General features: G+C 33.4%; 3 protein-coding genes across 3 annotated transcripts in view; 1 reads left to right on the top strand and 2 right to left on the bottom strand.

The window, feature by feature from the left end:
* The window catches only part of LOC118187434 (DNA (cytosine-5)-methyltransferase 3B-like), a 487,890-nt gene that overhangs the window by 306,114 nt on the left and 167,652 nt on the right, over positions 1-14,124 (top strand). The gene's annotated exons all lie outside the window — the stretch shown is intronic.
* Positions 1-14,124, bottom strand: part of LOC118187428 (organic cation transporter protein-like) — a 231,287-nt gene that overhangs the window by 199,994 nt on the left and 17,169 nt on the right. The gene's annotated exons all lie outside the window — the stretch shown is intronic.
* LOC146993105 (uncharacterized) lies at positions 618-1,360 on the bottom strand. The gene has a single exon (XM_085807199.1). It carries the CDS (start codon positions 1,358-1,360, stop codon positions 728-730), a length of 633 nt encoding a protein of 210 aa, XP_085663325.1. The 3' UTR covers positions 618-727.

Genomic DNA, 14,124 nt, shown 5'->3' with positions numbered 1-14,124 from the left:
AAGCCTCCAGGGTTAAATGCCTAAGAGGAGGGATGCCTTCGTGGAGGGCTTGCTAAGGAAAACTGCCTCGTATACACGTTACACATGGGGAAAACACCCATGCAGCCAGCCCGTTCACGGGATTCAAACCTGAGACCGAACTACAAGTGTTCAGTGACTTTACCGATCGGCCGCTGCTAGGCCTCTTAATTACCAGCGCCCATTTATGCATCATGCTGCTTTTTATAGACACTGTAATAGCTTGTAACATAATAAAATGTTAAAATCAGAACAAAATTATATGTTAAAATCAGAACAAAATTATATTAGGTTTCTTAAATTATTCAGTTACCTATTTTATATTTAAAATTATACGAAATTTATATAATTATACAAAATTTGGCTTTTATAACTGCAGTGAGCATTGTTGCATTAATATAATTTTGTATTAATATTTTCATAATAAAACAAAACTTATTTAATTTCAATTAAAGATTAAAAATTATTTTTTAAGCAAATTATACCATGGCTTGTGGGTCCCCAAGAACACAGTAATGGGAAATGAAGCAACCATTCAGTGTTCTTTATTATCCACAGGGGGGGTTTCGCCTCTGCCGAAGGCTCATTGTTGCCCACTTTTGGTAATCTTTCATTTACATAGTGGCAAAGAAAATATTGAACCTAGAAATATCCTCACAACTTGACAAAGCTATCAGATGAAGAAGAGGGATGCCTTCGTGGAGGACTTTTATAGAGGTATAAAATCTGAAAAGTCATCCGAGTCACTGTCGCAAGATTCCGTTTCTTCTGAATCAGAATCAGAATCGCTGCTGCCAGTTTGAATTATTAATCCATCCACTATCTCTTCTAAAAGTTCGTCCTTGTCCCAATAATAATTTTCAAGTTTTTCTACGTGGTTGCAGTGCGCCTGCCATTCTTGAGAAGTGACTTCATCCAAAGCTTTTTGTGTTAAATTTTTCAAATTTTCCAAGCTTAAGTCCCCAGTCACATTCCTTTCCCTGATCAGTCTTTTAACTGATGACCAAACGTATTCAATTGCGTTTAGATCACAGTGGTAAGGAGGGAGACGCACAACATGATGCCCATTTTCCTTTATGATGTTGTCAATTTTATATATTACTTTTTTAGGACGATTGCATTCTATTAAGCTGAACAGTTCCGCTTTTCGCATTTTGGGATCGCAGCATATCGTCTTCTTCATCAGCCAATTTACAATTGTTTGCTTTGTAGCATATTTCGTGGGTGTCGGATCTTCAATTTTTGTGTGATACGGGGCATTATCCATGCATACCACACTTTGAGGTAGTAAATTTGGAAGAAGCTTTTCCAACACCCATTTTTCAAAATTTCCATAGTTCATTTGCCCATGGTAATCCCCGCTTTGAGCTGATGCTTTATAAATAAGTTGGGCACCTGGAATAAATCCTGCGGAAGAGCCAGCATGGACAACAATCAGTCTATTTTTGGAACTGACATTTATCTGTGCGCCCAAAACCGTATCATGCTGCCAACATTTCTTAAAAGTTAAATTGCTGTCAATCCATGTTTCATCGATGTAAACGATGTGGCGTCCACTTGCTCTGAGTTTCCTCATTTCGCGTAAATAATTGTTCCTCCAAAATACAATGTGAGGTCTTTCGATAAGAATTTTTCTTTTGTTAACACATTTCTTCCAGCGAAAATTCATCGAACGCAAAACTTTGCACAATGAGTCTTTTTGCCACGGGAAGTCTATTTTTTGCCCCAAGACAGGCAATAATTTCCGCACAGATGGCACTTTCTTTTCTTTGATGTAAAAGTCTTGTATAGTCTGCCGTATAACGCATTTGTCAAAATCGTCAATTTCGCACTTAGTACTAATGCGTAAAATGTTGTATCATACTTAAATGTCTACATTTAATAAAAGGAAGAGTCTGTCTGTCTGTCTGTGTGTGTGTGTGTCTTTCGTTCGTGCTGCGTGTAAGCTAATAGACCCAGGGCTACAAAATTTGGTACATTTAGACATTTAGACAAGATCCAGTGCACCTCGAGGCGAGTTTTTCAAAATTCGAATTAGATTTTTAAAATTTTATTTTATGTTTTTTGATGAAATTGCATCAAACCGATGGCACGCAGCTACAATGGCAGATCACTGTTGCCTTTGTTGCCACTCGGAAAAATGAGGACGATAATTCTGTGCATTTTTTTAATTTAATGTTTATCTTGGATCCTGGACGTTTGTCGAAAGGTACTTGGATACGACTTTTGTCGAGTTTATCGACAAGACGTTTGTTTTCCGGTACATTTAAAAGACAGACGAAGGCTGGCCGCATAGAGGCTAGTATACAGTAAAGATCTACAGTAATGGCCCGAATGAAGGACGTCCTCAAATACGGGATTATCTTGAGTTTTGTAATATATTTGAAAAGGAAATGATTTGCGCATATGACAGCTAACTGTATACGAAATATGATATGTTGAAGGTCCTTGCAGAAGAATTAATTAAATGAACTAAATGCTGCTCCTTTAAAGAAAACCAAGTAAAATATGCTGTATTTGAAACTGAAAATTAAAAGATAAGTCATAAATTATTTATATGCATTTTGTAATGCAAAACTGCGTAAATAAGACAAGTATATTAAAGATATGAACTTGTACGAGGAAAATACGGTCTAATGCTTGGGCAATAAACTAGATCCACCAAATAATGTCTTCAGTCTACAGACTTAGTAGCTGTACAGAATTTCTATCACATTCTACGGCAACTACTTAAATTAGCCTATTTATATTCAGTGCTGATTGCAATAAATCAGTAGTTTCAAAAGTTGCACTATTTTTGTTGTATACGTTTTAACGTTTTCTCTTCATAAGAACTAATAAGTATTATCATGTCACATTTATTCTATTAATGCACAGTGATAAATTCCAGATATTTTTATATTTATACCTTTAGTTTTTAACTCAAGGAACGTAGAAGCATACTTCCTCTTACTTCTTACGGTGTATTCCATCATATGCTTTTAAGGCAAAGGTAGAAAAGTCTAGGATTTGAATATCGGCTAAAGCTTGTAAAGGAATCACTAATTCAAACGATTTTCAGTGCTAGCACCTTTTTCACGAGTTCTAGCGTAATTTATATTACATATCAGAGTCTTGGTTTCTCTTAATTTATTAATCGTTTCTCTTTACCGCTTACAGCATAGCAGCTGCTCTTTCTGTTCATATTTCCGCATCAATTTCTTTACGATGACATGCTGGGCTGCGTAAAGGTTGACAGAGAAATGAATCACTGGATCGTTCATTGGATGGTGTCTAATGACGTAATCGTGCTTATTCAACCAAATTTTGACTTAAAAGTATATTAACCAATGGAAGAAGCGAGAGTAAGAGATTGGAATCGCAGCGGTTTTAAAGCCACACCCGTGTTTAATAGATAAGGAAGTCTATTTATACGCCACACCTGGCTTCAAGGAAATGCGCGGAAATTTTAGATGTAATCCCCTGTATAAATGCTTAATATCCATGCATATGTAATATAAAGCAAGGAAACCCTTTCTTGTTTACATTTGATTTTGAAGGACAGTGTTTCGATAAAATATAGCTTACGAGTAGTTTTAAGAGAAATTGTATGAGATTCACTTAGTCTTGGCAACGAAAACAAGTATTTTTAGAAACAGTGATTCAATTTAAATCAAATTATTGCTTTTTTTTGCAAGACTTCAGTTTTATCCATAGTGCTACTGTCCTTACAGTGGCACACAGAAATGCCACTATAAGGACTTGCCTTCGTGGACTATAAAGGCCCGACTTGAAGTGAAAAAACTTAATCCCAACGAAACAAGTGCCTTTCAGGTAAAAGACTGAGGAGAAGAAAATTAAAAATCATTTAAATATGTCAAGTACTGCATCCACAATGACCGCTTTTATTACATTTTCTGTAGTCTGGACGTAAATTAGCCATTCTCATAACACGAAAATTTGCTTTGAGATGGACATTGCAATACAAAGTTATCTAGAATCTTTATAGGGGCTGGTCTTTCGAAATTTCGTTTATTGTTTAGTATGCTATTAAAAGCATTTAAACATATTCAGCTGACTATATTAAATAAACAAATAAAAAAATGCAAGTTTTATACATTAACATGTAAGGCCATTGCAAATTTCATGCAGGCATAATGAAATCTATTTATGATGATATAAGAAGCCTACTATAACGATTTTTTACAGTGCATATCAATGATGACATAACCTTTTGTTTTGAAAACTCAGTATGAGTCGGTCTTTAATAAAACAGAAATATAAATCTGATAAAATATAATTGTCCTTACAAGAAGAGTAATAAATAATGCCTTTTTACTGCATCTGTAAGTTTAGCATCTAATTTAGTTCTTAGGTAAAGTCTGATGAAGATTTAGTGAATAAAAGAAACATTTATACCTTCATAATGAGAAATGTCTTTTGCATTAACTTTCTTTTTTTCCAAAAAAGCCACTAGTTTATGAAAATATTATAAGATCTTCACCTGCTGTCTTATTCAGATATAAGGTATTTTCTCTCTCCTTTGCGCATGCCTACGCGGTGCAATTAGAAACATTCTCTACGCGTAATCGAGATATCTAGGGTTCGAGTCCCGGCGAGGGCATTGCATAATTTTCACGTCTTTTGCTTCAAAAAACCTAATGACTGTCCAAGTGGCGCCCGACCAAAGAAAGTCTATGTAAAGAAGGAAAGGCTCCATAGACATAATGTAAACCAGTTTGTCTTCTACGCCGCTAGAAAATTTCGCCAAGAGTCAATTCGCCAAGAGATTTGGCGACGGAACCTGTCGGCGAGAATTTCCCCCTTTGTGATGAACCTAGTCAAGATTTTCCACCTTCACCACGTGTACAGGAAATTGGTTTGGTTTGGTTTATTAGATTATGGCAAAGCACTCGAGGGCTATCTGCCTTAAGGGAGGGATGCCTTCGTGGAGGACTTTTTAAGGGAAAACTAGCTCGTATACACGTTACGCATTGGGAAAAACCACAAAAACGTCCATGCAGCCAGCCCGTTCGCGGGATTCGAACCTCGGACCGAACTACCAGTGTTCAGCGACGTTACCGCTCGCCCGCTGGTGGACCCATACAGGAAATTGAGAAACACGGGTTAAGATGAATCGTTCTTTGACTTTTCGCGATAATTTAAACTCGAATTTTCGTGCTTTTTTGCTTTACTAGTTGAACTTGTATTATCCATATCGCAGTTTGATGTCTGATTTTATATCTGTTAATATGTAGGGAAAAAAATGGAGTCACACAGCTTTAAGCTCTTGATAAGCAAACGTGACCGTCGAACCTGTTCGAACTTCGACATCAGCTTCGAGCTTTGGCGCTTTTTGGCGACAGATATTTCACGCATGCGCAGTTGTGTCCCTTTTCGTTCCGAGGGAGCCACTCCTGCTGCTGCGAAGCTTTCCTTCTTAACAATACATATTCTTTGGCAGGACCTAAAAGGTGGCAGGCGATAATTCGTCACCACCAGTATTTGGCAGTTGGGTCCCCTAATAGTCAAACGCCTTTTAAAAGGGGGAGTATATAAAATATTTCCTTCCTCCTTTCCTTTTTGGTGTAACTGGAAGCATACTTGACTTGGCAGTTGGGTCCCCTAATAGTCAAACGCCTTTTAAAAGGGGGAGTATATAAAATATTTCCTTCCTCCTTTCCTTTTTGGTGTAACTGGACGCATACTTGACGCGCATTCGTGTAGTCCGGCGTTCCTATCCCGGAGGGGGCACTGCACATTTTTCGTGTCTCCTGCTTCAAAAAACCTAATGGCTCTACAGAAGAAAAAAAAATGTTCCTTTGCTTTCACAATCTACACTGTATCACTTCGGTATTATCCTTTTAAATGCAATATTGTTCAGTATATGAGGCATGAAGGAGAAGTGTGCTGTTCACATTGATCATTCGTTTGCATAATAAGCAATTTAACTGGTATTTGTTATGCATTAAACTATCGTAATAAGACGGATACTAATTTAAGCAAAGAAAAAATGTTTAGAGATAGTGCGAGAAATTTAATAAAATAGGAATCTATCACCCATCGATGGCGAAACATATCCAGAAAAATGCCCTGTTGAAAACTTCTTTATGTTTTGCCCTAAAACACAACAGTAAATATTAAATTTAAAGGAAATTGTAATGTCAGTATTATTTTGTATAAAGTTGTATTTCAACTTTGTTTACGAATTCCGAAGCATGTATCTTCTGTCTTAGTCACAGAAAACTATATAGCTCACAAAATGACGTCAAGGTTTATGAGTTTGAATAACTAATTTGACGCGTAAAATTCTTTTCCTGATTTAAAAGAATTACTAGGCGTAATTTTATTTTATTTTTTATACGTTTTATGTGTGTGTGTCATATGTAAATATTTCGATTTCACGACCATCATAACCTCTGTGTTTTAGAAACAGCCCTTATTCGCTTGGAATCTAGAGTATGAAAGGTTCTGATTATGAAATATCTTCAAATTCATTTCTTCGGGTTTATCAAAGCACATACGCTCGAGTGATTCGGTCATTGTGCTGGTAGAATGTTGCGGCGCATACAAATGTGCAGAATATTTTTAAAATGCGGTAATTTTTACGCAATTTTCTGCCTAGTTTCTTGCCTGTTTCTGGTCTTCCCGATTTGAAAGAGAAGAAAAAATAAATAAAAGTACAGCATAAGAATTTTAAAAATATAGTAAGATAACAATTCCTTAAATAAAAATCAGCGCTTCTGAATATCGGGTATTCAATTTTTAGGGTTTATTTACGTTAATTAACAGTTATTTTATGTTCCGAGCCTGTACTGTCACTTCTCGCTTTTGGCTTTCTTGCCAGAATGCAAATTAGCTCGCGTGTATTTACGTGAGAGTTTGAGATTGTTTAGACAGAGCTTGTTCTGCCTGCTGAAAGCCACGTTTTTGGTTTGCTTCTTCGGCGTTGCTTTATTCTTGCTGATCATACATTCACGCAGGTGTAAGCTTAAGTGCCAACTTCTGAGATTAAATTACTCTGCGTAGCCTTTGGCTAATTGATACTTAGATTTAATTTTTAATTTAAAATTCTTCTTTGAGTTCTCACTTTAATTGCTGGCTGATTTGTAAGCACCATGTGTGCCTTCTAATCAGCTTTCTTAGTTTTAATTAAAAGAGTCTTTTACTCTCTTCTAACGTTTCTGTTTCATCTTAGACATAGCGGTAAGTCGCTTAGTGTTTTATTGAGGCTTTCTCTCAAGTTACAATTTAGTAAAAGGCCCATTCCTTACATATTCATTGAAGGAAGAAATTAATAACAGATTTATTTACAGATAAATTTCGTGTGGCATATGCGACTTTCCTATTTGCATTCTTCATAAAAATATTTTCATATATTTGTGTTTTTAGAATGGCTTGAAATCTCTCAACCTTTTTAATACAACTCTAACTCATCGTATACAAATTCTCTGTTGTTCTGAAAAATATGCCATGAAGCTTACTGAAATAAGTTAAGGCATAAATAAAAAGAATAAAAGAAGAATGTATCGGAAAGTTTAAGACAATCAAAACATGATAAAAAATCTGAAAGAGTTCAAATTTCAATCATCGCCCATATGGTTTATCTTATATGGTAAGTCTTATATGGTTTCTCAGTAGAGATTATCGACAGAGGTGGCTCATGTGGAATAGCGAAACATTTTATAGGATATTAGATGAATATGCATTTAGAATAACTATAAGGTGTTTCTCCCGCCTTCTTAGCGAGCTCTCGTGGTGTAGTAGTCTGCACGCTCAGCGCGTAATTGAGAGGTCCGCGGTTCGATTCCCGGCGAAGGCGTTGCTTATTTTTCATCTTGCCTGCTTCCAAAAATACCTAATGTCTCTGCATAATATAATATAGGAACGTTATATTTCTTCTATATACTTAAAAAGTGAAAACAATATGTAATGTAATTCTACAATGTTATGTAATTCCAATCTAAGTAAAAATATTACATTTTTTTACTTAGATATATCATGAGTTAATTGCATTTATATTTACATCGATCAGATTAAAAAGTAAAAAAATAATATTTTTGAGATATGCATCTATCGCTTTTAAGTAGTTTACTTTGTTAATTAATAACAGACAGATTATATATGAAAGAATAATATCTTGTGTTTTTTACGAATGACAACAGACTCGAATGAAATGTGAAGCAAGCAGTTTCTTCCGCGGAATATAAAATGAAACACTATCTAAAAGCCTGTAGCTAACATCTTCGTCACCACATAAGCTGCAAAGCACATTTACACATGTATCAAATCCTTTGAAATAATTCTTGAAATTGCTGTGTCTGGACAAATTTGAGCTTACTTAAAATTTGTCGAAAAACTGATTAATTGTTAATCTCAGAAAAACGTTTTAGCGGGCTGTACCTTTAATTATGTAAATATTCTTTGTTTCGAATACAGACTACATCTTTCTTGTAATCTCACTTCCAGTGATAAATAAAGAGGGAGCACTCATATTTGATTTAATATTAAGATTCGACCTAAGTTCTCCAAAACACCAGCTCTTGCTCTTAGAGAATTTCAGCAGTTCTACGAATGTTAACAGAATTTATGCCAGTTTAAAAATCTTGCAGAGTTTTAAAGTCACAATAATTTTAACGACAACTTCTCTACGGTATTAATTTTTGGCAATAACTCTATCGAAAAAAAGAAAATCAGTAAGTACTAATTTGTAGTCGCTGACTTTAAACCAGTACTAGACTTCTGAATACATTTCACACTAAGAATTAAGTACAATAATTCAGCCTCAAAAAGAGAGTTTCAAATTCTACACTGATTAAATTTTCACTATATTTTATCTCTATACACAATAAAAGCAAGACAAGCTTCATTTCTGACATTTCTTGTAAGATGTTGAAGTCTCAAAAACCATTATTTTCCGGTGACAGTCATAAAGGTGGTTAAACGTTTAGTTATTGATCGCGAGACATTCCCGGGATACCTGTTTAGGAAGCGATGCCTTCTTGGGTAATGTTATAAGAAAAGCTGTCAAATCAGAAGAGAAATACCCCAAAGTGAAATTTAAAATTAGTAAATAAACTAACTTGTATTTGGCGTAGGTTTTACTGTCTAAACATGCTCCAAATACAAGGTTGTTTCTTTACTAATTTTAAGAAAAATTGACTTTTGTTTGTCTTAAACGTAAGGAAAAATACAAGGTTTTTTCTTTACTAATTTTAAGAAAAATTGACTTTTATTTATCTTAAACGTAAGGAAAAATTCAGGAAATATATATGCATTAGGAAGAAAGAAAAAGTCAATTTCAAGAATTTGTCAACAAAGTTATATTGTATAATCTCATGTTGTTTAAATTCTCCTTTCATTCATATGTAACAAAAATTTCTTCATATACAACAAAAGTAAATTAACTTTGTCATTTATGGTGCTAATAATTGTGATGAATAAAAAGAAACTGTCGTTTTTCTGGGTACAATTAACAATATTGTTAATTGTTTATAAATGAATTATGGCAAAGTACTTGAGTGCTACCTGCCAAGCAAGCGAAGTCTTCATCGAATATTTTTCTAATAAAAACTGCTTTTTATTTACCTTGTATATAGAAAACAATAAGGCAATGGATATGCTTTAGAAAAAAGTAAAATTTTATTTTAAGACATTTTCAGTTTTCAGTCATTTCAAGATTTCAGCACAAAAATATCATTGTCACAGTAAGATTGGCTATTCAAGAAATAGTCTATGGGCGGGATTGCATAGAAATTTAATTTTTTTTTACTAACATAGCTCGGTATTTCTAACAAGCAGTAACGAAACCAATTTAATACCAAAGCGTTCATTATGCACGTTGTATAAATAATATGTCATTTCAGATATCTAAAGAAGTTTAGAAAGCAAAAGGGAATGCCAATTTGGAGCATAACAAGAAAGAACGTTTCAGTTAAGGATAGTTAGTGCATCTTTTATGAACGAATTAAAATTATAATTTATGTCACAGATACATATTTATGTAAACATACGAAGTCCATAATGATTGAAAAATGATAAGAACCTTTATAAAAATTTCACTAAGCTACTGAAGATGGAAAATGCGTAATAAATAACGGAAAACTAAAAGGTAAGAATAGATTATAAAGGTCTTCAATACAGTGGAAGAGCAAAATTCAAAAGTTAAAATAGTCAAACAAACAAAGCAAAAATTAAACAAAACAAATAATATAAATGCAGTACATGTTCCATGTTTACTGTATGTAGCAAATTAAAATCACCAGAAACTCACCTGAAACGCACTTATTTCATTTTATATTCATATAAAATGGAGTTTTATATGAATAATAGTTAATGAAAATTTTCCCAATTTATTATTATTGAAAATATTTTAAACTTTGAAATACAGTAAGACCCCGCTTAATGCGGGGGATACGTTCCATCAAAGTAGAGCGTAATGCGAAACAGCGCTAAGCGAGGCTATCTTTACATGTAAATATTAGGGTTAGGGGAAGATGGCTAGGAAATTGGTTAGGTATTAAATTTAAAAAGTATGTTTTTTTAATAAAAATAAAACCAAACATTTATTTCTTAAAGCCCAAATTAATACCACATTATTATTTCTTGCAAAAATAAAAACAAAATATAAATAACAAAATGAATATTCTTAAAAAAAAACAGATAAAATTCTAAGTTAGTCATATTTAGTTAGCCTTCCGCGTTTTCAGTGTTCTGCCTTTTTGTGACAAAAGCATCTAATGTTGTTTGCCTTTTTCATTTGCGTTGTTCTCTTAAAAGTTCTTCATAAACGGATAGAGCATCTCTAACACCACGCCTTACTTTTGAGCTCCTGTCAAAATTCGGATCATTTTCAATGAATTGATCCATTATTTCAGTTATGGTAGACAAACTTCTTTTTACAAACGCCATCGAAAGTTCTTTTTGCTCTTCTTCTGAATCACTGCTATCAACATTTTTGTTTTCTTCTTGTTCAGTTAATTCTTTGAGCTCATCATTAGAAAGACTAGCCGCTGCTTCTTGAATTATTTCTTCGACATCTTCCACATTTACCCCTTCAAAATATGTCTGTACAATACCGCACCAAACAAGAAAACTCTTTCGGATATGTATTTGAAACCTATCGCTGCATAATATTTCGGGGAATCCCCGTATGCTGCGAGCGATTTCGTGGAACCCCGGGTCGAAATAAAAGAGCGCTAAACCGAAACAGCGTTAATCGCTGTTTCGGTAGTTTCGCTACTGTATTTCAGTAAAGGCTAAACCCAGGATTACCGAAAATTTGGCTTATGTATATGAAGATCAGGTTAACCTATAAAATTCTATACTTGTAACTTATTAAGGAGCGCTAAGTTCAATGTTCACGAACTGAATAATAGCATAGTGACTATCTTCCCGCGTAAAAAGTTGAGTTTCCTCAATTTATTTCAAGACCTTACTCATTCTGCTTTAAAGTACCACATTCAACATTGAATATTATTAAAGAAAACACAGTTTCTGAGAGTAATTATTATGAACAATGCCTTGTAATTTTTTATCTTTTATATTATCTCTATAATTTATATTATCTATCTGTTCAGAAAAATGATTTCCCCGGAGCAGTCCTGTCTATTACTGGTAAGGAAATGGAGAACGTCACGATAAGCATAAACTGGATCCTGAAATTTACTGCCAGTTAATCTCGTTACACTGGTTAAGACATAATCCTCTCAAAGCTATGAATCAAAGCAGAAAAAGATGATACCCAGTATTAACTGTCATAAAACAATTCACGGTAGTCTCAAGATTTCAAAATGTTATTAGAATGGGCGTACAACAAAGTTTCCCAAACCCCCGATAATAGTGATATAAAAGCAAAATAATAAAGAACTCCAGTGGAATTCAACAAATAATTTAAAAAGCATCCAAGAAAAAACAGAGAAGGGTGAAGACTAGAAACATTTTTAAACCTTCACCTTGAACATTCGTTACACGTAATTGTAAAAGAAAAAAAAAGCTTTGGTCTGAAAATAAAGTCATCTACATTCATGGGAGTAATCACAGGGTATGAAGACAGTGTCACATTTACTGGTCGCGATTGTCATTTGAATACAAGTAACAAAGACGATCTTAAGCCTTTTTTTTTTAGTTCTCAGACAATAATTTTAACCTCGGTAACCATTTTTTCTCCTAGAAAATGATATAGCTTTGATTATATACCACTGTTATTTTTTTGCTTTTTTTTTTTTTTTTTTTTTTTTTCCTATTTTTTTTTCCACGGCGGTGAAGAGAAAGCTTTTTAAATATGTTTAAATTACGATTTCACCGCGAATTTTAATTTGAGATCGTCTTGCTTGAGCAGTAATTAAAAGCTTTCTTTCATTTTTGACTGAATAGCTCCTTCATTCATGACTGATTACTTGCACTAAAATAACTTGTGATAATTTTTGATATCTAGAGAAACATTTATTACAAATAATAACTCTATTTCTTTCAGGAATCTAAGAAGACCACTGGAACACTATTATCAATTTTGTTTATGTTTAAAGCTGAGGTATACAAGCGTAATCTTATCCATAAAGAAAATTTAGTTACTTAAAACGTTAACTTAGACATTAAGATTTAACAGTTGCGAAATTTTTAATTAGTTATAAGAAATAAAGTACATGTTAATTATTATTTTTTGAGCAATTTTAACCGTATTCTCCTTTTTTCAAAGCCTTTATATTTTTTATATTATTGTAAATTATATGCATACGCTCAGAAACTCCTGCATACTGGTATATATTTATGTGTGTGTATGTAAAACCACCGAATAAATTGCTTTACCTTTAGAACTATAATATATCTTTATACTCTAGTGATAAAATTCATAACGACTAACATAATCCTTACATAATCCTCGAACGAATTATCTATATTCTTCTCAATATATACTTATGCAAACTGGAACCCTAAATCAAGCTTACCCTGATTATAACTTTTGATATGTAATTCCGGAGCTGTAATGTATATTATTATTCACTTCTTATCTGCCTTTACATGGTAAAGATGTCGTAAAAAGACAAAATATATATGATCGAATATAAAGATCGTAAACTGAAATCAAATTTATGTCTACAGTTTTTATCTATTTAATCAAATTTATTCGACACCATCTGTCAAATTTAAATACTTTAAATGATTTAGTAATTTATGATTATCACTAGTACTTTTCTTATTTGTTATTTTATTATAATAAAAATATTTCACTGAGATTTTAAGGAACACACTCAAGCAATTTTATAATTAAATTTACACCAGCCATAATTTTTATTATTTTTTTCAATTATTTAATTAGATGTAACATTTTTCAACGATTACATTTTTACTTGGCTGGCGGTGGAATTTATTGAACATTAAAAGATTTATGAAACTAATTTAGATTTAATTATGAACTTACTAACCTATCTTTTGATAGCCCTCATGTGCTTTGCCATAACTGAATAACCCAACCCAACCCAACCTATCTATTGACGAATAAATGTTTTTCTATGTGGGCATCTTCGAGAAGGAAGAATAGAATGTTGCTAATATCTGCACAATATTTGCATCCGTGATAGAAATTGAAAGTTTAAGAAAAGCAGTAATCTCTAGAAAGAAAAGCTTGTAATGTTTAATTACTTTTCGAATAATTTTATTTCCTTTAATTGCTGTAATTTATTCTTTGGCTACTAAAACCTTTTTCAAGCAAAAATGTATCCCATTGTTTTTGTAGCTATATAGATCAAACATCGTGAAGTTTTCTAATATTGAAATTTTGTTGAAAATATACTTTTGAGCAATAGTGAATCCAAACTATCAATTCTTAAAATAATATCGGTTCATGCTAGAGAATTACACTTTTTGCTAAATTATTGCTGTCACTGAACAAAATTTAGCCGAGTTCTTAAATTGACTGATTTGCCACATCCTCGGCACATTTAAAGCGAATAAAGACAGAAGTCTGCAACAAAGTTACCTCTGCTCAGACGTGCGATTTTCTTTCTTGGCACCTCGACTGTCCCACTGTCAAATACACCGTCACTGCGAAGACTGTTAGATCGGTCCCTTGTAGCCGTCAAGTCGTTTTAGCTGTGATGTGCAGTTCACTGATTCGCAACATATTAC

Source organism: Stegodyphus dumicola, chromosome X1 (genome assembly GCF_044657685.1).
Source record: "Stegodyphus dumicola isolate Sdum_Otavi_A_Nest chromosome X1, ASM4465768v1".
In the NCBI taxonomy this organism is placed as follows: Eukaryota; Metazoa; Arthropoda; class Arachnida; order Araneae; family Eresidae; genus Stegodyphus; species Stegodyphus dumicola.
Note: the sequence above shows the minus strand (reverse complement) of the source record. Positions and strands in the feature narration are given on the sequence as shown.

Excerpts from the sequence above, each read along its gene's own strand:
- LOC146993105 (XM_085807199.1), bottom strand. The coding sequence starts at position 1,360 with ATGAACTATGGAAATTTTGAAAAATGGGTGTTGGAAAAGCTTCTTCCA.